Source organism: Pinus tabuliformis, chromosome 4_1 (assembly GCF_031772625.1).
Source record: "Pinus tabuliformis cultivar Carrire ecotype Pingquan chromosome 4_1, CPIR1, whole genome shotgun sequence".
Classification (NCBI taxonomy): Eukaryota; Viridiplantae; Streptophyta; class Pinopsida; order Pinales; family Pinaceae; genus Pinus; species Pinus tabuliformis.
Window position 1 is genome coordinate 216,025,630 of NC_142303.1, and position 26,044 is coordinate 216,051,673.

The window sequence follows — 26,044 nt, forward strand, 5'->3', positions numbered from 1 at the left end:
GGGCAGGGGAAGTATATTGTGGACATCCTTGGCAGATTCCACATGGAGGATTGTAAACCCATGTCGACACCGATGATCACCAACTGGAAGAAGCTTCATGCTTTGGATTCCGAGTTGGTGGATCCCACATTGTACAGGCAGCTAATTGGTTCCTTGATGTATTTGGTCAACACTAGACCAGATATTTGTTTTGCAGTCAACACGATGAGTCAGTTTATGTGTGAGCCTAGGAAGGTTCACTTGGTGGCTGCAAAACACATTTTGTTGTACTTGCAGGGGACAGTGGATTATGGTCTGGACTACAGGCAGGGGGATGGAGTGAGATTGGCAGGTTATACTAATTCTGATTGGGCAGGTTGTGCTTCTGATAGGAAGAGCACTTCAGGGTGCTGTTTTGGGTTGGGTTCAGCAGTAGTGTCATGGTTCAGCCGGAAGCAGCAGTGAGTAGCATTGAGTTCAGCGGAAGCAGAGTATATGGCAGCCAGTCTAGCTAGTTGTAAGGCCATCTGGCTTCGCAAGATGTTGTTTGGCTTATTTGGTCAGCCGTTGAGACCTTCAGTGATTTACTGTGATAATCAGAGTTGCATTAAATTCACGGAGAATCCAATATTTCATGACAGGTCAAAGCATATCGGGATCAAATATCATTTCATCAGAGACTGTGTTCAGAAGGGCGCTGTGAAGCTTGAGTATATTCCCACTGATGAGCAGGTTGCAGATATTCTTACCAAAGCCTTACCACGGGGCAAGCATGACTACTTCAGAGACAAGATCGGTGTGGTGAGGAACACCTTCCTCGGTAAGAGGGAGTGTTGAAATTTGGTACCAGAGGACAGGTGGTTCCCTAAGGCTTTGATCTTTGGCCTAGGGAAAAGTGTCCAAAAGAATTTAATTTTTCTCCTAAAGTGACTTTATAATTTTTATAAAGTCAAATCTAATTTAAAAGTGACTTTAAGTGATAAAGTTACTAAAGTCTAATTTTAAAGTGACTTTAATAAAGTCAATGTAAAATTAGAAAGGAAAAGTGACTTTGGAAATAAATGACTAAATGGGTCTTTATTAAAGTGGGGTGAATTAAAAAATAGAAAGTGAGATTTAAATGAGCATTTAATCTCAGCCATAGATCTCAATCTATTTCAGCCATTGGATTTAAAGATCACCCAAAAGTCACTTAGGGTTGGATTAAGGGAGGAAAAGGTCATTCATTCTTTCATGAGCTAATTGAGAGAGAGAAAACAAGAGAGCAAGGGAGATTTCTGGATAGGGAGGAGAAGGAGGCAGCAGTTTGGCACACATTCCAAGGCAGCAGTTTAGCAAATCCGTACAGCTGAGTGAGCACACAGTGAAAGGCAGATATTTGGCACGATTTTCTAGAAATCCGTACAGCAGTTTATTTGTGGAGGCCGTACAGCAGTTGGGCACGATTTTCTAGGAAAACCGTACAGCAAGTTGGGCACGATTTTCTAGGAAAACCGTACAGCAGTTGGGCACAAAAATCGAGGAGGCCATACAGCAAATTTGGCACAAAAATCAAGGAGGCCGTACAGCATTTATTGTTGTTCTATTTTGCTATTGCTAGTTTTTTCAGTTGGTTGTGAGACACGGAAAACGAGATAAGTTGTAAAGTTTGCTTGCTAAATTTTTTGTTGAATATTTCTCACTGTAAAAAGCATTTTTCAGAAATAAGAAAGAGCTCTCGAACTGGTTTTCCCCAAGAGTTGTAGGGGGTTTTTCCAGGGTCACATTGACCAAAAATCACTGTGTTCAAATGTGTTAAATGGCTGTTTGTACCTGCTGATTTTTTTATTTCTGCATTTTCCAGCATTCTGTAAAATTTCCAGAATTTGTGTTTTCAGCAAAAATTTATTTTTTCAGTTGTTGAATGTATGGATATGGGAAAGGGCATTTAACTATATGGGAGAAATAAGGTGAAACTGAAAACCGGGGTGGGAAATGAGAAATTTTTACATTCTCTGAGCTTTGCCACCAAGGCCACACCTAGTGGGGTTGAGGATTTTTCCCACACTAACTTAGGTGTGTAAGCAAAGCGACAACAAGACCATTATAAGCGATAGGGATAGTAGATTTATGGGAGGCTTCTGGCAAGAATTATATACACTTATGGGTACAAAGTTAACAACAAGCACTAGTTACCACCCACAAACTGATGCGCAAACAGAGATAGTCAACAAATGGCAGGAGGGCTTTCTCAAAAACTATGTATCTGGCCAACAGAAAGCATGGACAATGTTGCAAACATTGCAATCAGGATTAAATCGGCGAGAGGAAAAAATCGGCAAATACAAAAATATTCATTTTTTTTTCAATTTTTTTAGTATCTAAAGCATCTATAACATAAAATAAATGCATTGAGACATAAATATGATAAAAAAACTAATATATAAGATGTGTAATATCATTTCTAGTGCTACATCACACATAACAATGAATCATGTCCTAAATAGTAAGTCTTGAGTCCCAACTCAGCCTCAAAATATCAACAAAAAATATAATAATGTATCTCATATCATGAGTCAAAATTTCATATACAATGAAATGAACCAAATAACTAATACTATTGATTTCCTCTGCCTCTCTTGCAAGAAAATGCAATAGCCTTCCCTCTAGATGTAGATGGCAATGGAGTTGGCAGTGGACTCTGTTGTACTCTAGAAACTAATGAACTAGGAGCTATAGGAGGTAGACCACGTCCTCTACTGGTAACAGGGATAGCCTGGGTAGGTGGTGTCACCTCCTCCTCATGTTGCTCCTCCTCCTCCTCCTCCTCTACCTCCTGCTCTAACCAATTAGCGGCAGACTCCATGAAAGGCCTCTCCGCCTCAACCCTCCATGCAGCAATGGTGTCAATCACATCCAATGAGATGGCCTCCATATCAGGTGTCCTCTCAAGTTGCCTCACCCACAATCGAAGATTGTAGTAGACGTAGAACATGTCATTAAGTCGCTGAGACTCCAACCTGTACAAGGGTCATAAAATAATTATTATATAAAAAATATTATTTAATGAATTCAAAAAAATTAATTGGAAATTTGGAATATTTTAAGTTTTAATCTGTTGCGCTTCTTGGTGTGTATTTTTTCAAATACACTCCAGTTGCGCTCGCATCCTGAGGAGCTACATGTTTGGCTAAGCACTCGAATGGCAAGTCTTCGCAGATTGGGTACTCTGCCACCATAGCTTCTTCATCATGCATCTACAAAAAAATTACTAATAAGATAAACACAAGAAAAAAATAAAATTTGAAACTTGAAGCAAAGTATGAAGTTATGAACTTGAAGAGACAATGAAATTTGAAACAAACTAAAACATACCTGGCATTTTAGTCTTCCTATCAACCACAGCCATGTCAAAGCTAAATGTGCCACCTGCCATTCTGTATATCTCCATTTCTTTGGAGATTTATGCACGTTCTGTTGGAGATGGCACCATCCTCTGAACACAAGTGAAGAATCCATCCATGACCTCAACATCAAATAAGAACCCACAGGGGTAAACAAATGCAGGGTTCAGGTAGATACCTGCAGCATGAATGGGACGATGGAGTGTGTTGTTCCATCGTTCATTAATCACTTCCCATAGGAGGAGTTGTTTCTGAAACCCCTCATCTCCCTTATCATCATAGAAGGTCTGAATGGATTCTTTGGCCATGTCCATGGCTTCATACAAGTAGCCCATTGCAGGCTTGTCACCATCAACTAATCGAAGAACCTTTACCAAAGGTTCAGTAATGTTGCACACCTCCTACACTCCCACCAAGAAGCTTTCCTGGTATGAAACTAATCTGTATATGGCCTCTCCCTCTGGTTTGCAGCTAAATGCCAAAGCACATCCCACATCTGAAAGAAACATTCTCTTCACATCCCACATAGAATTCAAGAGAGATTGAAGAGATATGAAACTAGTGGCAAACCGTGTAATGGCGAAGCGCACCAACTCTTTATTGTTGGTGAATGTTCTCATCAAATGAAGTACAGATGCATGATTATATATAAATTTTGTAATTTTTTTGATGAGTCAACAATATCTTTGACAAAAAGAATTTTTCCTATGTCCTCCAACATCAAATCAATGCAATGTGCAGCACAAGGTGTCCAAAATAAAGTAAGATGCCTCTCCATAAGCATCTTGCCAGCAGCAACATAATTTGCAGCATTGTCCGTTGTGACTTGGACAACATGTTCTAGACCCACCTCCAAGATAAACACATCCAGCAAATCACATAATAATTGTGCATCTTTGATATGGGCAGATACATCAACAGAGTTTATAAACATTGTCCCCTTGGGACAATTAACCAAGAAGTTTATAAGGCTTCTACCCTTTTGATCAGTCCAACCATCTGACATCACTGTGCATCCTGTCTGTGCCCATGATGCCCTAAACTCCGCCAATCTCTTAGTGCAGTCAACCTTTTCATTTTGAAGAATGTGGCCTCTAAAGTCATCATAAGAAGGGACTTTGTACCCTGGGCCAACAATTGCAATAGCATCGGCAGCTAGCTGGAAAAATGGATTATTCCTTGCAACGCTGAAAGGAATATCACTCCAAAGAAGAAACTTGCCCAACAACTTGCCAACTTCTTCTTTCTCCTTTTTTTTTAATAATTGAAGAGATAAATGGTTGCGAACCAGGCGTGGTTCTAAGAACAAAACATGATGAGACAGCTACAGGGTTGGTTGTAGATATTGATGCTGAAGTAGAACTAGTGCCACTCTCATATTCACCTCCTAACACTCTACTCTCTGCTAGTTGACTCTTCAGAGCTGACTTGGACAGTTTGGTTTGCTCTATTTCTTCCAATGATTTGAGGGCTCTTCGAATGATTTCCGGATTTGTATTGGTGCAAGGCCCTACCTCATGTCCAGGGATTTGTGCAAGGTGATACTTCAATCTGTATACTCCCCGTCATATGATGCCCACACAACTTGCAAGTCAAGTTTGATCTGTCAAACCCTCCATCAGGTTCACCAAATTCCCACTGAGGGTCCAATTTCCTTGGCATGTTTGTAATTTTGCTGAACTCTTGAGTTTTAATGTAAGATGAAGTTTGAAGTTGAACGGTGAACCTAGGGCACAAGAAGAATTGCAAATTAAAAAAATAAAATTAAAATTAAAAAATTACATACAACACATTGAATTTTTGACAAAAGAAAAAAAACCTCAACTCAATGCAACAATAATGGAAAAAATGCACATTCAAAACCAAGCAAAAATGATGCAAAAAAACTAGAGCATAAGAAGAAATTAAACTTATAAAGCTAACAATCAATTTTTTGCATTTTTGACCAAAATGAACCCTCTCCACTCTATGCAACAAAAATGAAAAATAAAAACAAAAAAAAACACAATCAAATCCACTCAAAAATCATTGAAAATCAATGGGTTATAGAAACCCAAGCAAAAATAAGAAAAAAAACAAAAAAATGGCAAATTTTATGCCTATACCTGGAAACCACGCTTTGCTGAAAAAACTTGGTCCAAACTCGAATATTTCTTGCTTGGGATGCTAAATTCCTTCGCTTTTCTCCTCTTTGGCCCTTGTAGATGACTTCTTCTCCTCCTCAACTCTCAATCTTGCCCTCTGTCTGAAAAAATGACAAAAAAAAAACCAAAAATCGAACTTAACAACTCGCAGTTTTTTGCCGTCACGATTTTTACTAATCGGATCGCGATTTTTTGAAAATAAATGAAATTGCCGAAAACATCAGCGACTATATCGTTTCAGCGAAAAAATCGTGATTTTCGCAACACTGAGCATGGGTAAAGTGGTTACATCTGGGAGAACACACCCATCAAAGCACTGTATGAATACGATGCCCCAACTTTTGCAAACTGGATATTTGGAGATAGTTGGACCCCTTTAGCTAAAAATTGGGTTCAAGAGAGCCAGGACATTCTACGGGTCCTCAAAGATAACTTGCAGATTGCTCAGAACCAACAAAAATTCTATGCATATAGGCACAGGATGGAGCGTAGCTTTGAGGTGGGGGATATGGTGTACCTTCGTCTATAACCCTGCTAGCAGTCATCACACAAAAGGAAGGGGGTAGAAAAACTAAAGCCTAGATTCTATGGGGCATACAATATTGTGAGGCGAGTTGGGGAGGTGGCCTACGAGCTAGAGCATCCAGAAGTGTGTAAAATTCAATGTCTTCGATGTCTCTTTCCTCAAAAAGGCTCTGGGGCAGCACGTAGTTACTTCTACAAAGCTTCCACCCTTAGATGAGGAAGAGAAAATGGTCTTGGTTTCAAAGGAAATTCTATAGACAATGTAACGGAAGTTGAGGAGTAGGACTGTGAAGGAGTACCTGGTGAAGTGGGAAGGATTTGCCTATGGAAGATGCCACTTGGAAAGGCGAACAGTTATGCAAACATCCAGAGTTGAAGTTGCTTAAGTACAAGCAATCTTGGGTGGGGAGCTGTGTAATGTCCCCAACCACTTAAGAGGAATATGGGGAATTCCGCTAGCCTAATAAAGCTCCCATAGGCTAAAGCGGGATAAAAATTGACTACATGAACATGATTCGCCTAAGAAAAACATTACAAATACTAAAGTGATAAAAAAGAGGACACGTCCTAGGCTAATGAAAAAACATTTTTAATTTATAAAGTGAGAAAGCCACTAAAGTGATTTTATAAAAATAAAAGGGTATAAAGGTGGCAAAAGTGGCAAAGTTATAAAAAGGGGAAAATGAGGGGTTTCCCCTCATTCTAGTCTTTTGCCATTTGAAAAAAAAAAAATTGGAGAGTTCTTGGAGAAGAGTATAGGGTTTTGGAAACCCTACTTGCATATTGCTAGTTTTGGTGTTGAGACCATACACCTTAGTTAGTTGGAGAGCGGAACCACTCAAATTTCGCCATTGTGATCAACTGGAGAAGAAGATTTGTGGAAGATAATGGAGGCAATGATTTTATCTTTTGATTTGTGTATTCTATATTTCTTTCAAGTAAAAGTTTCAAGCCAAATCTGGGGTCAATATTGCTGTTGAAGAGAGGCTGAGTTCCCACTGCTGAACTAACTGCCATATATTTGCTGAGGGTCAAGTTGCTGACTGAAGGACAGAGTCTCCTCTCCGTTGGAAGAGGCCAAGTTTCCTACCCTCATTGACTGAGTTCTGTTGTTGGCTTGAGAGACCAAGTTTATCTCCACTTGTTTGCTGGTCAAGTTCGTGTTCTTCCAAGGGATTCGAGTTCTGAAAACTTGGACGAGTTTTATATTTGTTGGCTGGTTATGTTCTCAAGAAAGGGGGTTGTGTATACCTGAGTTAGAGGGCCGAATTCACTGTGGGTTGCTGGCCGAGTTTGGTGGCTTCAATGAACTGAGTTTATTCTTCATTCTGGGCCGAGTTTATACAGCAAGGAAATCCGAGTACCCTCTCTGCGTGGTGGTTGACATATCTTGTGAAAAGGAGCATGAGTTCCCTTACCATTTTGTGTCTGAGCTTAAATCTGTATGTGGGACTAATTCTGAGCACATCATTATACCTGTGACAGAGTTATTATATATATAACTGAGTCTACACTCCAGGTTCCTATCTTCTATTCACAGTGCTGTCATCATATGTATTTTGTTATCAGTGTGGTTTGTTCCTTTGAATTTATTACTGCAGGAACATAATATAAATATCAGTGTGTCTATCATTCTGGAAGCGATACAAGTTATATGCTGCTATTATCTCCTTAAATCATATACAGTGAAAGAGAAATATAAACATATATTGTTGTCCAAGCTATCTATTGTGGTCTAATTATTTCTGGGTCAAATATCTTTCATATATTGTTGTTAGAAAGTCTCTGGAACACTTGTGTGGCACTGTGTGTATGTCACTTTGAATTAAACAAGACAGAAGCTGATTTGGGGCCTTGTTGTTGGTGGTTGGGTGTGTGTGGACAATTTGTTCCTTCACTTTTATTGCACTATTTTAAGCACTTGTTTACAACTAAATGAGAAATTCAAGATCCTGACTTTCTCAATCCGTATGTAGATTTTCTAGTAGTTAATATGATCTTGTTTTGCTTAAAGAAAAAAAAATATATTATACTAGTGACACCAATCAAGTCTCGCAAAAACAAACCAACACTTGTTAGTAAAACATGACTTTCTACCAACTGAGAACTATATGCTGTTGATGCCCAAGAAGAACTGAAAATGGGGAAGCAGTGAACAACAGAAAAGCTGAGGATTGGTACTAGACATTTCATACATACATACATGCATGCATATATGTGTGTGTGTCACAGTGCGTGAAAAATCTTAGACCAAATATATTATTAAAACAAATGCACAAGATCAAGAAGAAGGTAGCCCAACAATTAGTCAAAAATATATATAACTCTCCAAGGAAAGGCAAGAATAAGGTACCAACAAGGACGTCATCTTCTTAGCCTACATAAAGGACCATTCATGCAATAATTCTTGAAAATAAAGATAGAAATGCTTTAGAAACAAGAAAAAAAATTGAAATTTTCAAAAAGTATTCATAAGTAAAAGAATAATACAATGGATCAGTCGCTTTCAATGTTAAACATTTCAATATACAATAGCTTCACTCACTTAAAAGGCATTGAAGTGCATAAGTGATACCTGCTAAAACAGTCTCAATGGCCTCAAGTTGTCGTCCTCTAAAGTTGGAATGTCCAAAATGTTTCTGCAAAAGCTTTGATAGCCATTCCTTTTGATTGCCATAACTCAAATTTTCACTTGAACTATTGGATGAAGAATTAGATGCTGGTAGCAGTGCTCTTTTCATTTGAAATATAGGATCCTAGCAAAAGTGGAACTGAGATTAGACATTCATAATCAAACAAATGTGAAAAGCACCATCTACTATTCATGTTTGTATTGCAGGCAAGTAAAAACTTACTAAACAATTAATAAAATTAGGCTGCAGCCCCAATCCAAAATGGATTCATATATACCTGAATCCATGATCTATAAGAACTAATAATGGGCTTTATAGTCGTAAACATTTACTATATTAAGAAAGAATCAAGGGAAATAAAGATTCTCTCTTATGGAAAATCAAGGGAAAGCCTTGTTGCCACGCAATCTAGCAGAGGTCCTAGGAGGGGAACCTATGGGACAACTACTAGACCAAATGACAACAATGGGACAAAGACCCACTGTCACCTTAGTCAATGTCCCCTACTCTTTACGGACTTTCACCGATGGGAGGGTCCCAGTAGGATAGGAATCAATTGAAAAGGGAAGGATCAATGGTGTATATGAAGTGATTCCACTAAGCCCATTCAAGGAGAGGCTCAATCGAGGCTTGATGAAAGAGAAGCTCTACAAGAAAGACCTAGGGCTTGAGATTTTTGGCAATGAGGATGTGCATGCCTAGGAACAAGACTTCAAAGATGAGATAGGACCTCTCAAGAAGCTTTGCAAGATGATTTATCACTTCAAATGGGTTTTCGCCATCCTTAAGAGACCTAATTAGGGCTTACGCAAGACCTATGGTTTTTAAAATATTCGTGAGAAGAAATTCCTCCAAGGTGTTAACTAGGTCAAGGTAAGATAGAAGAAAGAGTGTAGTAAGATTTATTCCTCCGAATAGTATGTTCATAAGACCCTCAAGAAGACCACCTTATCCAAGGAAAAACCAACTAGGCTTCCCTTCACAGGCACAACTAGGGCATAAGGTTTCCAAAGATTTAACCGTCGAAATTCCACCAAACTTTGATATCCTCTAGAGGAGACACCAGGGCAAGTTTCTATTCAAGCAGATTCGAAAAACTAATCCCCTAAAGAATTTCGCAGGGTGCCCTAGTTGGCCGTCTAGGTAAAGGGGCCGAAATTTTGGAGAGGAGAAAAGAGAAGGAAAGAGAGGTTGACCACCAATTTTACTTGGACTAGTGCCTACTTCCCTTGGCTATGGAGTCAATGATGATTCAAAATTTGCCAAATTTGTCTTCAAGGAGGCTAAAAAGTGATGCCCTAGCAACCACTTTTCAACAATTACCTACTCAATATCTATGGTTTTTCATGGAAGAAGAACAAGATCCCATCCACTAGGAACATTCATCTATTGTCAATTAATGAGTAACATGTGCAATATGCAATCGAACAATCTTTAACAATGATATTCAACAAATTAGGGCACAAAAGATTTAGCTAGTTGCAATAATTCCACACATTAGACATTATTCCAATAAAAAATTTCAACAAGATAGCACTTACAAGATGACAAGAGATATATCCAACCATAGAAAGAAGTAGCTCCAAGAGAGATTGAAATTAGCTTCCATGTATATCGAAATGCAACAAAGAACATCCAATTGGTCCAAGAAAAGAAGTGCAAAATTCCTTTTACAAGAGAAGCCCAAGTGATGATGATGATTATCTCTCACAATGAGAGTCGTCTCTATTTATATGTGTTCAGACTCCCATCTAATTCAAATTAGCCTAATTTTCCCCTAACATTAATTTAATGTGCAAAATAATAAGACCTTAGTGACAAGCCCACCAAGTAGCTCCACAATTATGAGTAAACCATCCAATAGTAGGCTGAAAATGATGACATCATGGTGCAATGAGGTCGTTGGAAGGCCAAGTTGAGTCCTCTATGTGCCAAGATGAGCGAGAGGGCTCCATAAATGATGCAGAAGGGAGTGGCCCCTTAATGTCCATGTAAATCATCATGTGGTGCTCCCAAGTGGCTCTGGGGCATAAGCAATGGTCTAGTGGGTCTCCTAGAGAAAGATAAGCTTGTAGATTGCTCCAAATGAGGGCACTATCAATGGTGCTTTCCCTCCCATGTCTCAAAGGTGAGACAAACCTCCTTTGGGCCTTCGATCAGCTGCCAAACCATGTTAACACTATTAAGCCAACTAGGGCAATGTTGGTCCAAGTGCATCATCTGGTGAATAACATGGGGCATGAACAAGTTATTGAAGGTGCTGAAGGTGCCCATGAGATGAGATAATGCTTTATCACACGACGGAGTCCCATGGCTCTCAATACATCCCCTACAAGTGTCAATATGATCCTCTGGTGGGCTTGGGCCCCAGTTAAGTTGCCCAGTCCATGATGAAACCACCTGCTAATTAATACAATAATTCAATAGTGCATCTATGTGAACCAAGCTTGTTAATCAAGGGCACAAATGAGACTTCATAATGGACTTCCCTTCCAAATTTGGGGCTTTGAGCATGTAATAGTGTTACCTCCCTAGGTAGGAGTGGCTAATAAACAACCCTATTAGGTGTCCCAACCCCTAAAGGGAAAGACATGTCCAAGGTACATCCTTCAAGCGATAGGGATAATGTGAATGATGATGAGGTGGATTGGGACAGAGGAGTTTCAAGGCCAAATGCCATGGGTTCAAGGGTGGTCATGATAAGGGATGGCCACATATTTCGCTGTGTAGATGTAGAAAGGAGCAATCGTGGTACATGAGTTACCCCGACCTTTCTTTTTCCACCCTTCTTCATTTGCCTTTTGCTTTTTCTTGATTTTTCTTTTATTATACTGCTCGAGGCTCCAGGAGATGAGAGCATGTTGTGTATGATATAAGCAATGATTACCCCCTTAAGGTGGGGTAGTTCATTGACCACAAGGGGTTGGGACATGCATGGGTTCCTTAATGATGTGGGAGGGGCACTTAAAGGGGGCCTAGGAACTAGGGTGATGGCCATAATGATAAGGAGTAGAGCTCATGTTTGGCTTTTACCCACGTGCTAATATATTGTCACGGCCATCTTTTGCATTTTGTGGTATTATTTCCTTTTTTTTGTGGCCATGATATGCTTTTAATCTTTTTTTTAGCTGCATCAACCTCCGAGGCATCGTTCTAGGCCCGACCCAAACATGTGGACAAGGGGAGGGGAAGTACCAAAGCCTTGTGGACCCAGAGAGGGAAGATGATGAAATAGGGCATGTAATGTGCAGAGGGGAGTGAAAAATATGAAATGGGAAAACGGGACTGCACTACCAAAATCAGGGTTTCCCAAGTAGTGCCCATCCTAAAGCTATAAGCCAATAGGGGAGATCCCATGGGACTAGGGTTGAGGATTAACCCCCCATTTAAGGTGAGGGAACAAGACTACAATCAAAACCCTTCCTCCTTCCAAGTCACCCAATAATCCATACCCAAGTGTGCCCAAGGAAAAACAAGCATAAGCACTCGATTGCACAATGAAAAACATACCTTTAGGATTGGATGGCCCACCTTCAAACATATGCTCTCAACAGATGGGCGAGGGGACATATGATTGACTCAGGGAGCGGAGATTAACTAGCACAATATCGGCTACACTTGTGGTTGTCATGAGTTGTTGGCTGCATGTTGAAGACAAATCTAAGAGAAAATTTCTCCTATGGGGTCACTCACCAATGGTGGGTAACAAGCCTCAAAATTGGATTAATCTGTATATAGTTGGAGCTCTTTTATTGTTTTCTAATATTTGTATGAGAGTTTGGAATTTCTTTTATTAAACTAGCTCATTTGTCTTAAGAATCTTTGTATTGTGTTACCTCTTTTCATGCACAAGAATATTTTTGAACATTTTGTTATTAATGGCCAATTATTTATAGAGGTTCAAGACTTCAAATTATATATGGGCATGATCTAGGGACATATAATGGATGCATACACCTTTCCTAACATGACACTTATCATTTACAGTAGAATCCTAAAATTTCCTTGTAACCGATGATGATCAGTGGCGAGAGTTTTGGTGTCTTTCATAAAGGTATCATGTGTAAAATGATGATTTCATGTCCCTGGTGATGATGTTGATAGCTTGGTTCAATGTATTCAAAGTTGTGGTGTTGACAAGGTGGTGTTTTTGGTTAAAAGGGTGTATGTCAGATCACCCCTTTTATTATTTAAGTGTCATCATCACCTCTTTCATGCTCTAGCATTCGCATGGTGTTATTTCTATATTATATGATGATATTTGTCATTTTAAGAGTGAGTTTTAGATTTAAGGTCTCATGCAGTGATTTCACCCTCAAAAATTATTTTACCCAATATATGAATTTATCCGCAGCAAATAAATTGAAAACTACAAACAGAAAATTCTCTAGCACTTTAACTCGGCAAATAGCAATGGAAAATATTTCAAAAAATAACCCATGAAAAGTTAGACAAAAACAACAATTATTCTAACCCTTCAATTTCTCTAAATTATTCTCAGAGATATTATGGGCTCCCTTACCAGGGAAAACGCCCCACAAAATTACAGGAAACATACAACAATAAAACCTGGGGTTTTTCTCTAGCAAAAAAATACAACAACCCGCTTCACACGTGCGGGCTTTCCTTTCACTTATGTGTCACACGCGTGGGCTCCCCTTGGCTCCTTAAACCCTCTTGGCTTCCCACGTGCGGCTTCCCACCTACAGAAAAAACTCGGCCTACTCACACATGCGAGTTCTCTGCGAATTTTTGTTGCTTAAAAATTCCTTGTTGCTCGTCCTTTTTCCTTAGCTTGTGAATCTCTCACTCACCAAACCTCCACTATGACTCATGCAAATTCTTCAGAATAATCTCTTTGAATTCTTCTTGTGTTTTTTCTTCATCCTCTCCCTTAGGTTGCTTTTATAATTCTCCATAGGCCAAATCCCTAATCTCCAAAATGATTGAGGGCTAGGATTAAATCCTAGCTTTCTTTTATCAACGGTGGAAATTAGATCTAACTTGCTTAAATAATTAATTATTTATCCTTCGACAAAAATTAGCCCAAAGTCTACATTAATCAAATAATTAATCAATGTACTTTTCCTAAGTTAAAACTTAGAAAGGAGACCATATTAGTTAAGCCTTTCGAACAACCACTTAAAAGACTTCTCATGCATGCAAGACACCAGTCTATGCAAAATATCTTCCGAAGCTACAAAAATGAACACTCCCTCTTAGCATGGGACAGATTCTCCACCACCCCCAACTTATCCCTGTAGAAAACAAACTTCCCCTTCACTAGAGACTTGGTGAGAATATCTGCTACTTGCTCTTCTATGGATATGTATTGCAATCTCACAACACCTCTTTAGAACCTATCTCTAATGAAGTGGCAACTGATCTCTATGTGATTGGACCTGTCATGAAACACTTTATTCTCCAAAGGCTTACATCTTTGGTTGTCACAGTGAATCACTGTGGGCCCCATCTCAAGACCAAATAAACCTGAGAGCATCCTGTGAATCCATATGGCCTCACCACTCACCAAACTCGTCGCCATGTATTTGGCCTCTGCTGAGCTAGGTGCCACTAGGTGCTCCTCCCTGCTAAACCACAAGATCATTGTTGACCCCAAGCTGAAACAACATCCAGAAGTACTCTTCTTGTCCATTGCACTCCTAACCCAATCCAAATCTATGTAGCCTTGCAACTATAATCCACCAACTCTAACATACTTCAATCCAAACTCCATTGTACCACGAAGATACTTGAGCACATGCTTTTCTTCCACCATTTGAACTCTCCTCGACTCCACCATAAACTGGCTGAGTGCATTCACAGCTAAATAAGTACCTGGTCTATTACTGACCAAATACATCAATAACCCGATCAACTACCTATACAAAGTGGGATCCACCAACTCACTCTTGGAAGCATCAATCTTCCTCAAGTTAGTGATCATAGTTGTAGACATAGGCCTGCAATCCTCCATCCTAAATCACTTCAAGATCTCAACTACATACTTGCCTTGCCTAAGGAAAATCTCTCTTGGCTACTACCACACCTCCAATCCCAAAAAGTAGTGTATCGATCTAATATCCTTCATCTTGAATTAAGAAGCAAGGCCCTCCTTACACATCCCTATGAGCCTCTCTGATCCCATCAAGAGAGATCATTGACATAAAGTACCAAGATGAGTACCTCACCGTCAAGTACATAGTACCAATTGGAGTTCGCCTCATTCTTGATGAAGCCCATCCCAAATAAGTACCCATCAATCATAGAGTACCATGCACGAGGTGCCTCTTTAAGTCTGTACAAGGCTTTCTTCAATCTGCATACATAGGAATCCCTCTAATGCACCTCAAATCCCGAAAGCTACTCAATATACACCTCTTCCTCAATTACCCTATTGAGGAAAGCAACATTCACATCCATCTAATGTATCCTCCACCCTATCTCTAAAACAATAGATATGACCTCCCTAATAGATGCATATCTAGCAACAGGTGCAAAAGTTTCCTTGTAATCTACTCCCTCCTTCTAGGAGAGCCCTTATACTTCTCGACACTACCATCAGCGACATGTTTGATCTTGTAGATCCATCAAGAAGTGACCAATGACTTCCCCTTGGGCCTTGGTACTATCTCCCAAACATCGTTCCTCGTGATGGAACTATACTCTTCCATCATGGCGTCCCTCCAAACCTGTTGGTCTAATACCTCCTAGATGGTAGAAGACTTGGACTCACTGATACTACTCATCAAGGCCATATAACTGGAAAACTTGGCAGGTGGTCTACTTTCCCTGAAGGTCTTGCTAGGAACCTCCAAATGCTCCTCAACATCCCTCAAGGTCTACTCAGCCCATCTTGGCCTCCTACTGGTAGAGCTCGAAGGAACATCTCACTCCTCCTGATCATAAGGTTATGTCCCTGTTGTTGGTGGCACTCGTCACTGCTCAACCTTCAGAGTCTCTCACTCCTTATCCTCTACTATTGTTGGATCTAACCCATGTGACCTCCTAAAGGTCCTACTCTCCTCAAATCTGACATTGTGGATAATCACTATCTTCCTCTACCCTAGAATGTAGACCTTGTAGGCCCTTGAGGTCGCACTATATCCAACAAAACTGCCCTTCTTTGATAAGGACTCTAGCTTAGTCCCATTCTCTAAAGCAACATGGGCATAAACTGGACTATCGAAGATACGAAGATGGCTCACCTCTAGTCTCACTCCTACAAAAGCCTCCTCAAGAATCTTGACCTCCACTGCCTTATGAGGACTTATATTTTGCAAATATATTGTCATGTTACACGCCTCCGCCCATAAGAACATAAGCAAATCCTGATCATGGATCATGGACTTAGCTACTCCAACTATAGTCATGTTCTTCCTCTCTGCCACTCTATTTTGCTATGGATTGAATGGCACTGTTAGTTCTTTTTTTATTTTTTCCTCCTTGCAGAAACTCTTGAACTCATTGGAGGTGTACATGCCCCCATTGTCTGATCGAAGAACCTTGATCTTCTTCCAAGCCTAGTTCTCCACAAGAACTTTGAACTCTTGGAACTGACCAAAGACCTCATCCTTGGCCTTCAAGAAATAAATCCATGTCCTTTTGGAATAGTCATTTATAAATGTCACAAAATAACTAAACCTAGATACAAAGTCCACCGACATAGGACCACAAACATCGGAATGAACCAAATCCAAAATTCCTTAGACCTAGTCTCACTATTAGGAAACGATGCCTTGGCATGCTTGTTAAGTGCACATCCTTTGCACACACCATCTTTCTCTGCACTGAACTCTAGAATACCAGGGACCATCCCCCTCTTGTGCCATAACTCACCCAAGCTGTCACCTTCTATGTACAAGGGATTTCACTTGCTATCTTCTCAATAGATATAAGTTACTCACTCTATTGCATATAACTCACATCACGCTAGGATGAACTCCTTTCGGCTTGAAAAGTACCTGTCCTTCTATGAATTGACCTCAAGTTTGTTGTCCTCCATAGCCAAAATGGAGAGTAACTTCTTCTCCAGCCAATGTACGTATACAACTTCCTTCACCTCCACATGGCTCGCTTAGTCTAGCTGGAACTATATGCTGCCAACACTGATGCAGGAGCATCTAACCTGGGTCAAGTGTTTATTAGAGGAGTTAATTTAGAAAGCTAGGATTTAATTATTTATTGTATTTTCCTATAGTTTTTAAGAGAGAATGATTATTATTGTAAATAGGAGAAGATTCGAGAGTATTGTGGAAGGTTTGAGAGGATTATGGATTAGTTATCTCTTATCTAGGGATAAGGATTTGGATGAGAGATTTTAGGGATCAAGAGAGATATTGTTGGAGTTTGTTAAGGGATCTAGAACCTACTTGGGTTCTAATCCATTTGTATAAATTGAGGAGAGCCATGAGGCATGGAAGAGGTAGAAGTGTGTGAGTAAGTGAGAGGCCATGAATAGGCCATGATTTCTCTTGTAAATATTTTCTTTAATTAATTATTCTCATATTTTTATGTGCATACTTAGTGTGTGGTTAGATAGGGGAGAAGAATGGCCAAATGAATGTACATTAGGCCACCGAGCCATGGCATAGTGTGTGAGATAATTAAACTTTTGATAATGATTGAGAGAGGTTTTTGATTATATAAGAGAACTCGTATTTAGAATTTCAGTTTGTGTGTTTGTATTAAGGCAGATCTGTGTATTTTTGTGTGAAGTTTTAGCATTGTAAGCTACATGGATCTCGCTAGAAATTGGTCGTGCTGGATGTATTAGTGGTTCACTTTGGAACCCATGAATTCTTTGTAATTGGAATCCATGGTTGAGCCATTATGCATTGCATAAGAGATAGTACCCATTTTTGAAGACGTGACCAATGAATGACTGCATTCTTGTGAAAGTATGCAGGGTCCATCATTCATGAAGATTGAAGCGCAGTGGAAGCATATTGTGGCCATTATACACAGGTCTTAGGATCAATACCATTAACTAGATTTGAAGGACCTCCAGATTGCATCTTCATCACACTCACACAGAAGATTAGGAAGAAGAGTTAAGGATGAATGACATAGAATTGTTAATTGCTCAGGAAAGTGTGGGAAAATACACTCAATCACACAGGATTTGAGTCCATATGGGAGATTCGCCATGCGCATTCGAAAAACCATCAGTCACAGAAAGGTCACGCGGAAAACAAAGAGGTTGCGCCTGAAAACAGAAGGGTCGCGCCAAAGAACAAAAAAAGGTCGCATCTAACAAAAGGGTCGCACCAGAGAACAAAAAAAGGTCGCATCTGACAAAAGGCTCACACCTGAGGTAAAAGGGTCGTGCCTGAAACAGAAAGGTGCACAGGAGCAGATGGGTCGCGTCGTGGGTCGCGCCTGAGAAAAAAAGGTCGCACCATTAAACAGAAAGGTCGCGTAGCAAAACAAAAGGGTCATGCCATAAAGTAGAAGAGTCACGCTAAGGCAGAAGGGTCGCACTAGCATTGCAGAAGCATAGCGCCAGTTGAGAATTATCTTTGATCGACTTTTAGGAGTTCATGTTCTCACGTTCAACGTTCCCCCACATCAAGTTGCACTAAAGGTAAACGAGCAAATGGATTTCAAGCAATAGAGGGTCGACATAGGTATTCTACATAGTGCTTGGTAAACTCTGAAAGCCAATCCTTCCTTGTTTATGTATATTGATATGAGGAAAGTTTAATCAGAGAGTGAGGGATAGGAAGGGTTGAAGTATCTTTGTTAAGACTTGTAGTGTAGTCTTAGTGTTTAAGGCTACCGACTGTGGAGTATAGACCTGGTAGGTCATCATTTTAATTACTTACTACATACCTGGCATTATCACCAAGCTCAACGTGATGATCACGATGCTCTTTGGCCATACTAGTGAAGAGGTCAAAAGATTTGTCATATGACAAGAAGCTCCATTCTCCACAAACCATACACCACATATCATGGTGTCTAAAAGACAAGACCATATATTGTCGTGTTACACACCTTTGCCATAAGAACATAGGCCAACCCTGATCATGGATCATGGATCATGAGCTTAGCTACTCAACTATAGCCTTGCTCTTCCTCTCTACCACTCCATTTTGTTATGGATTGAATGGCATTGTCAGTTCTTTCTTGATTCTTTTCCTCCTTGCAGAAACTCTTGAACTCATTGGAAGTGTAATTGCCCCCATTGTCTGATCGAAGGACCTTAATCTTCTTCCAAGCCTAGTTCTCCACAAGAACTTTGAACTCTTGGAACCAACCAAAGACCTCATCCTTGGCCTGAAGGTAAATCAGTTGTTACTTCCAGATGGCTCTACAAGATAAAGCATGTTGCAGATGGCAACATCGAGAAGTTCAAAGCTCGATTTGTGGCGAGAGGGTTCTCACAGGTAGAGGGAGTTGACTATGAGCAGACCTTCGCTCCCGTAGCTCGATATACATCTATTCGCTCCATTATATCGATTGTAGCAGAGATGGGTTGGAAGATCCACCAAATGGATGTGAAGACCGCATTTCTCAATGGCTTCATTCAGGAGGAGGTTTATATTGAGCAACCGCAGGGATTTGAGGTGCATGGGAAGGAGTCCATGTATGCAGATTGAAAAAGGCACTCTATGGCCTGAAGCAAGCTCCTAGAGCTTGGTACTCTAGGATTGATACATGCAGCAGTTGGGTTTCACAAAGAGAGAGGTTGATCCGAACCTATACTTCATTGTGTTGGGTGAGGAGCCTCTCATTCTGGTGTTATATGTTAATGACTTGATCATCACTGGTGCAGAGAGACTCATTGAGGGTTGCAAGAGAGATCTTGCTTCAGAGTTTGAGATGAAGGATATCGGCTTGATGCATTATTTTTTGGGATTGGAGGTGTGGCAGGAGGAGGGGCATTTCTTCCTGGGACAAGGGAAGTACATTGTGGATATTCTTAGCAGATTTCACATGGAGCACTGCAAACCCATGTCTACACCTATGATCACTAACTGGAAGAAGCTTCACGCTTCTGATTCCGAGTTGGTGGATCCTACTCTATACAGACAGTTGATTGATTGTTTGATGTATTTGGTCAACACTCGACCAGATATATGTTTTGCAGTTAATTCTATGAGTCAGTTCATGTGTGAGCCCAGGAGAGTGCATTGGGTAGCTGCAAAACACATTCTTCATTACTTGCAAGGGACTATGGATTTTGGTCTGGACTATAGACAGGGTGATGAAGTGAGACTGGCAGGGTACACAGATTCAGATTGGGCAAGTTGTGCTTCAGATAGGAAGAGTACTTCTGAGTGTTGTTTTGGGTTGGGTTCGGCAGTTGTGTCGTGGATCAGCCGGAAACAACAGTCAATTGCATTGAGTTCAGCTGAGGCAGAGTATATGGCTGCTAGTTTGGCTAGTTGTGAGGCCATATGGCTTCACAAGATGTTGTTTGGTCTATTTGGTCAGGTATTAAGACCTTCAGTAATTTACTGTGATAATCAGAGTTGCATAAAACTCACGGAGAAGCCAGTTTTTCATGACAGGTCAAAACATATTGAGATCAAGTATCACTTCATTAGAGACTATGTCCAAAAGGGAGTTGCCAAGCTTGAGTACATTTCCACAAATGAGCAGGTAGCAGACATTTTCACCAAAGCCTTACCATGGGGCAAGCATGTCTACTTCAGAGACAAGATGGGAGTGGTGAGGAACACTTTCCTTGGTAAGAGGGAGTGTTAAAATTTGGGTACTGGAGGACAAGTGGTTCCCTAAGGCTTTGATCTTTGGCCTAGGGAAAAGTGTCCAAATTTATTTGTACTTTTCTCCTAAAGTGACTTTATAAGTGGTAAAGTCAATTTAATTTAAAAGTGACTTTATAAGTGGTAAAGTTACATTATAATTTAAAAGTGACTTTATAAGTGGTAAAGTTACATTCTAATTTAAAGGTGACTTTATTAAACTCGATGAAGAATTAGAAAGTGAAAAAGTGACTATGGAAATAAAAGGTTAAGTGGGTCTTTATTAAAATGGATGAGTTAAAAAATAGAAAGTGAGAATTAAATGCACATTTATTTTCATCCCTAAATCTAAATGAATCTCAACCATTAGAACTTAGGGTAACCCAAAAGGTCATTTAGAAAATAAAAGTAGAAGAGAAGAGGAAAAGATCATTCATTCTTTCATGAGCATTTGAGAGAAAGCGAAGAGAGAGCAAGGAGAAAATTGCTGAGCAGTGAAGAAGTGAAAGAGAGCAGCAAGAAGATATTTCAGTGAATTTGGGCAGCAGCATTTATTGGCACGCATCCCAAGGAAAAACCGTACAGCAGGAGAACGGCATAGAAATCGAGGAAGAGGGACAGCAAGTTCTAGGCACGTTTTTTCAAGGTCGGCCGTACAGCATTAATGTTGTTTTATTGCTGTAAAAAATTTGTTTTGGTTGTTTGTTGATTGGCACGATTTTCGAGGTGGAGTTCAAGCACGGAAATCGAGATAAGTTGTAATTTGTGGTTGCTGGAATTTTTACTGTGTATTTCAGTTTCTCTGTAAAAGCATTTTCAGAAATAAAAAAAAGCTCTCAAATTGGTTTTCCCTAAGAGTTGTAGGGGGTTTTTCCAGGGTCACATTGACCAAAAATCACTGTGTTATTTTCTATGTGTGGCTGTCATAATTTTGCTGTGTTTTATTTCTGCAATTTCAGCAGTTGTGAAATCTCTAAATTTGTGTTTTCAGAAAATTATTGTCATTTCCAGATTTTAGAATTTTTATCATGCTTGGATTTAAAACTAAATGCATGGAGTGATAATGAACACTGATAACCAGAGTGGGTGTTGAAATTTCTTCAATGATTTCTTTCTTAATATTAATTTAGGAAAAGTACAATAATTAATTTAATTAATTATTGTGAACTATTAAGCCAAAGTTCTAAGGGTAAATAATTAAATTATTTAAGTGAATTAGATATAATCTCAACTAGCCCCAAGGGTTAGCTTAATTGGTGGAGTTCCCATTGTTAAAACACCTCGCTAATGGGAGGTCATGGAGTCAATTCTCCTCGACGCCCTCGGGATTAGGCTATGCTAATAAGTCGGCGGGATGTGATCCCTTTGGGTAGATTTGCCAGGATATTTGCTCAAAAAATTAATCTCAACCATTGATCTCAAGTGATGCTTACAATTTAATACTAGCCATTGATCACTTAGGAGATTAGGGTTAGGGATTTTGGCTTGATGAAATTATTAAAAAAGCCTAAGGGAGAGGTAAAGACACATTATGTTGAGGAAGTGATTTTCTCCAGGGTAAGAGGATCAATTAGACTAAAGAGAAGTGAGAAGAATTACAACAGCGATTTTGGAAGAAAATTTCAAGGAAACCGGAGTTAAGAAAGAGAGAGGCCAAGTTCACTGAAGAGGAAGGCCAAAATATTCGAAGGCCGAATTTCTCAAGTGCGCAAGGGTCATATGAAAGAAAAGAGGGGTCAAATTACTAGTGAGGGAGGCTAAATTTTCCAAAGGCCAAATTTCTTCAATAATGTCAACTTCTAGGGGCCAATTTCCTTGAAGCCGATTTTCCCAATGGGGCAGAATTCCAAATTTCCAGCAGTTGTATTTTTTTGTGTATTCTCTGTGGGTTTAGGCCCAAAATTACCTTAAAATTTAATATGAAGGAAGATTGTGTTGGGCACAAATTTGTTGTTGTAGTGTGATTGATTTCCCTTTTTACTTCCACTGCATTTTATTTTTGAAAGTTAAAATACTTGTGATTTTATTTTCCAATAGTTTTCAGATTTTATTAAGTCAATAATTTCTAGGTATAAAAGAATTATTGAGGTATAAATAAATCATATTTGGTATTAGAAAATTAACAAGAGTGAAATCCATTGTAATTAGGGGGGCACTATCACCTTGTCAACCCTCTTCTCACTTCTAGCCAACTCTCCTCGAACAAGCGGGATTCACCTTGATGGCCCAATCAAATCAAGCCAAGATCCCCCTAAGGCTCCTACTTCTATTACCACAAATCAAAGAATTGAACAATTGGGATTTAAGGTGGAAGATAATATTGCTCGGGTTCTTGGGGTAATTTCCAAATTTGAGTTTAAAGAAAAGATCCCCAATGCACACAATCAAGGAATGACAAGGAGACTTTAGAGAAAAAAAAACTAACAAATTGTAATAAAGGATTTATAAAAGAAAAAAGTGATGGAGGATAGAATATCAATCTTAGCTTGCCAATGTTTTTTTAGGGGGCATATGAGGTCAAGGATCAACATGTTAATTTTTAGGGCTAGATTGTCTCTGTTTTAGATAATTACATTTTTTAACTTTTTCACCATTTTCATATTACATTCACCCCATAACATCATATCATCATTAGCAATTATGTAGAGAGAACAATAACATCAACAATGTAACGGAACAGTAAGGAACAACAGAAGAAAAGCATACACAATAGAGACACCAGGATTTTGGTTGGAGACTAAGGCAAAACCCCACAAGGGGGAAAACCCATAAATCAATTCTTCTTCTTCTATTAGATATTCATCAATGTTCAGTTGAGATACAAAGTACAATAAGAAAGAGACATGTCTTTCATCATCAATCACATTAGGCCTCATAGGGCCAACCCAACAACAGATAAGTATATTAGAGAGGCGTGCACTTGCCTCCATATCACATTATCATAAGAGCACAGTATACATCACTATCACTGTCATAGAGCATTGCATACTTCACTGTCGCTATCATAGAGGTTCTACCATGCAAGGATATTGTTATACAACTTAGATATAAGGACATTGCCATAAGAACATTGCCCCACATCTATGTCATTAATACACTACCATACATCATGGCCATACATCACTGTCATATTATCATCATAGAGACAAGCCATACATCAGAGTGTCACTGCCATACACCAAAGTTCATTGCCATGTCAAGGTCACTGCCATATAGATCATTGTCATGCATCAAGTTCACTATCATATACATCAAGGTCATTGTCATATAAATCAAGGTCATTGTTATATAGATCATTGTCATATGTTCAAACTTCAAACATCATTGCTCTATTGTCCAAACATCATTGACATGCAACCCAAACATCGCTGCTATACTTCTCTATCATAAGCTCACCATCAGTTACTGCCATACATCTCAAATCATAAAGATATATATATATATATATCTGCCATAAAGGATACTGCCATACATCGTCACAGCTATACTTCACTATCATAAGCACATAAATTATTTTCATACAACACTATTATAAGGACAAATCCCACTATCATAAATTACTGGTGTCACTGCCATTTATCCCTGTCAAGTAGCACAAGTACCTCTGCCATTCATTATTGTCAAAGGCACAAATATCATTACTCAAACATCATGGATCAAGGCACGTACACATTGTTCAAATAGGCTGCAACATACAACATAAAGGTTGCACGAGATTAGGCCTGCAAGGCCATTCAAAGCAATATTTATTATGAGGAGAAGAGAGACTGCATATACTTACATAGTTCCACTGCAGTAGGTCGCAAAGATAGTAATAGTTAGGCCGCATTGAATGTCACAACTAGGTCGCACATAGCACATAAATAGGTCGCATATGCCATAGAGATTAGGCCACAACAGATGCCTTAAGTAGGACACAACAAATCCACAAATAGGCTGCAAGAGATGCCACTTAGCCATAGAAATTTGGTCGCAGATGTCTCCAAGAAAATCATTGAAGAAGGTTGCATAAGATGCCACTGTTAGGGCCGCAAAGAACAAGATTAGGCCGCAGGTTTATGTTGAAGAATGTACCTAGGTTCGATCTTCATAAATGTATTTGAGTCATTATGTAATGTAATTATCAAAAGAATGAAAAAGAAAAATTTTATTATTGCTACAATGACTTATTAAAGCATGGGTTTCATGCTTGGGTCATCTTTTATTAGTCAAAGTCCCCATTGTGGACTCCTAAGATTTATATTGAGTCATTAGAGTTATTGTACATTTTACGAGACCCTTCCTGGGCTTTTGAATAATGTAAAAAGGTTTATTATTGAGTCAAATTAGGTATTTCACACCTCCACACCAAGTCGGCCTCAAACTGGGCAATTTGACCTCACCTAAAGCCTATATATACAAGCAGTTCGAATTCATTTGGAGGTATCTCTCTCACAAGTTCAATATCCAAGTGAAGGAGGCAAAAAAAGTGTGAAATTCCAAGAAGAGAAGAAGAAGTGTTGGAAGGATCAAGGTCGAAGGTTTTGGGCTATCTCTTTATCTCTCTTATGTGAAGTTACTGGGGCAGTCGCTGGATCGAAATTTTACTATTGGAAGGGTCGAAATTCTAAAAGTGATAGTCGAAGGTTTTGTTGCTGGAAAGTCGAAATTCTGGATTTGTTGGGTCGAAGTGTTATTGCTGCAAGGTCAAAGATCTAGGTTGGAGTTGTTGGAAGGAGAGGCTGATATGGTGGATGGAGGAGGTCAATGTCTAGGTTGAAGAGTCTTGGATTATCTCAAGAAAACTATTGAAGGAAGAGATTTTGACTGGGTTTTTTCCTAAATAAGGATTTTGCCCTGGCAAAGTGCCTACATCTTGTGTCTCGTAATTTTGTGATCTTCATACACACATAATTTGGTAATTGCTTGATGAAAGATAGTATAACAAAGAAGTAAAAGAAGCCAACTTAATTCACATGTAATTATCAAGAAAGAGAAATCTAACCCTAACTCTACTAGCATTGATTTCTCAACATGGTATCAGAGCTAAGGTCAAGGAAAATTGAAGATCACTATGTTGGCTCAAAGGAAATAGTTACTCCCTCTATGATAAGCTATATGAGAATGGGATTCAATATTGCAGGAAGCTAGATCAAGAAGATCTTCTACTATTTATTCAACAAGGTCAAAAGTCAAGGGTTCTTAGTTGCACTTACAGGTTCACTTAATGATGATAATGCATGGATTATTGACAGTGGAGCATCAAGGCATATGACAGGGGAGAGTAAACAACTTCACTCTATCAAAGGAACCATCTTCTCATGCAGTGGAATTGGGAGACAACAAAAGCTATGTTGTTAGAGGCCTGGGATCAACATCTTTGAAGCTGGAGAATGGAGCTAAGCTACATCTCAACAATATACTTTATGTTCCAAGTTTGAAAAAGAATTTGCTTTCAATTTCTTGCTTAGAAGATAAAGGGGATAGAATTTCTTTTGTGGATGGAAAGGTTTTGGTTTAGGGAAAAGATTCAAGTATTGATAAAGCTAGGGTTATTGGAGTTCGTGAAGGAAGCTTATATAGAGTCATAACACCATCTCCTCAAGCTCTAGCTCATATGGAAATCAATGCCAGTAAGCTATGGCATAGAAGATATGGTCATCTACGCTACAAGGTCATTCCCACTC

The 26,044-nt window shown here is 39.3% G+C and overlaps 1 protein-coding gene across 1 annotated transcript in view; it reads right to left on the bottom strand.

Moving 5' to 3' along the window:
* RECQL3 (DEAD/DEAH box RNA helicase family protein) overlaps window positions 1-26,044 on the bottom strand; it is a 441,760-nt gene that overhangs the window by 408,704 nt on the left and 7,012 nt on the right. The window contains exon 2 of the mRNA XM_089419483.1: window positions 8,607-8,787. Coding sequence (XP_089275609.1) covers window positions 8,607-8,772 — 166 coding nt within the window. The 5' untranslated portion in view covers window positions 8,773-8,787. The remainder of the gene's footprint in view (window positions 1-8,606; window positions 8,788-26,044) is intronic.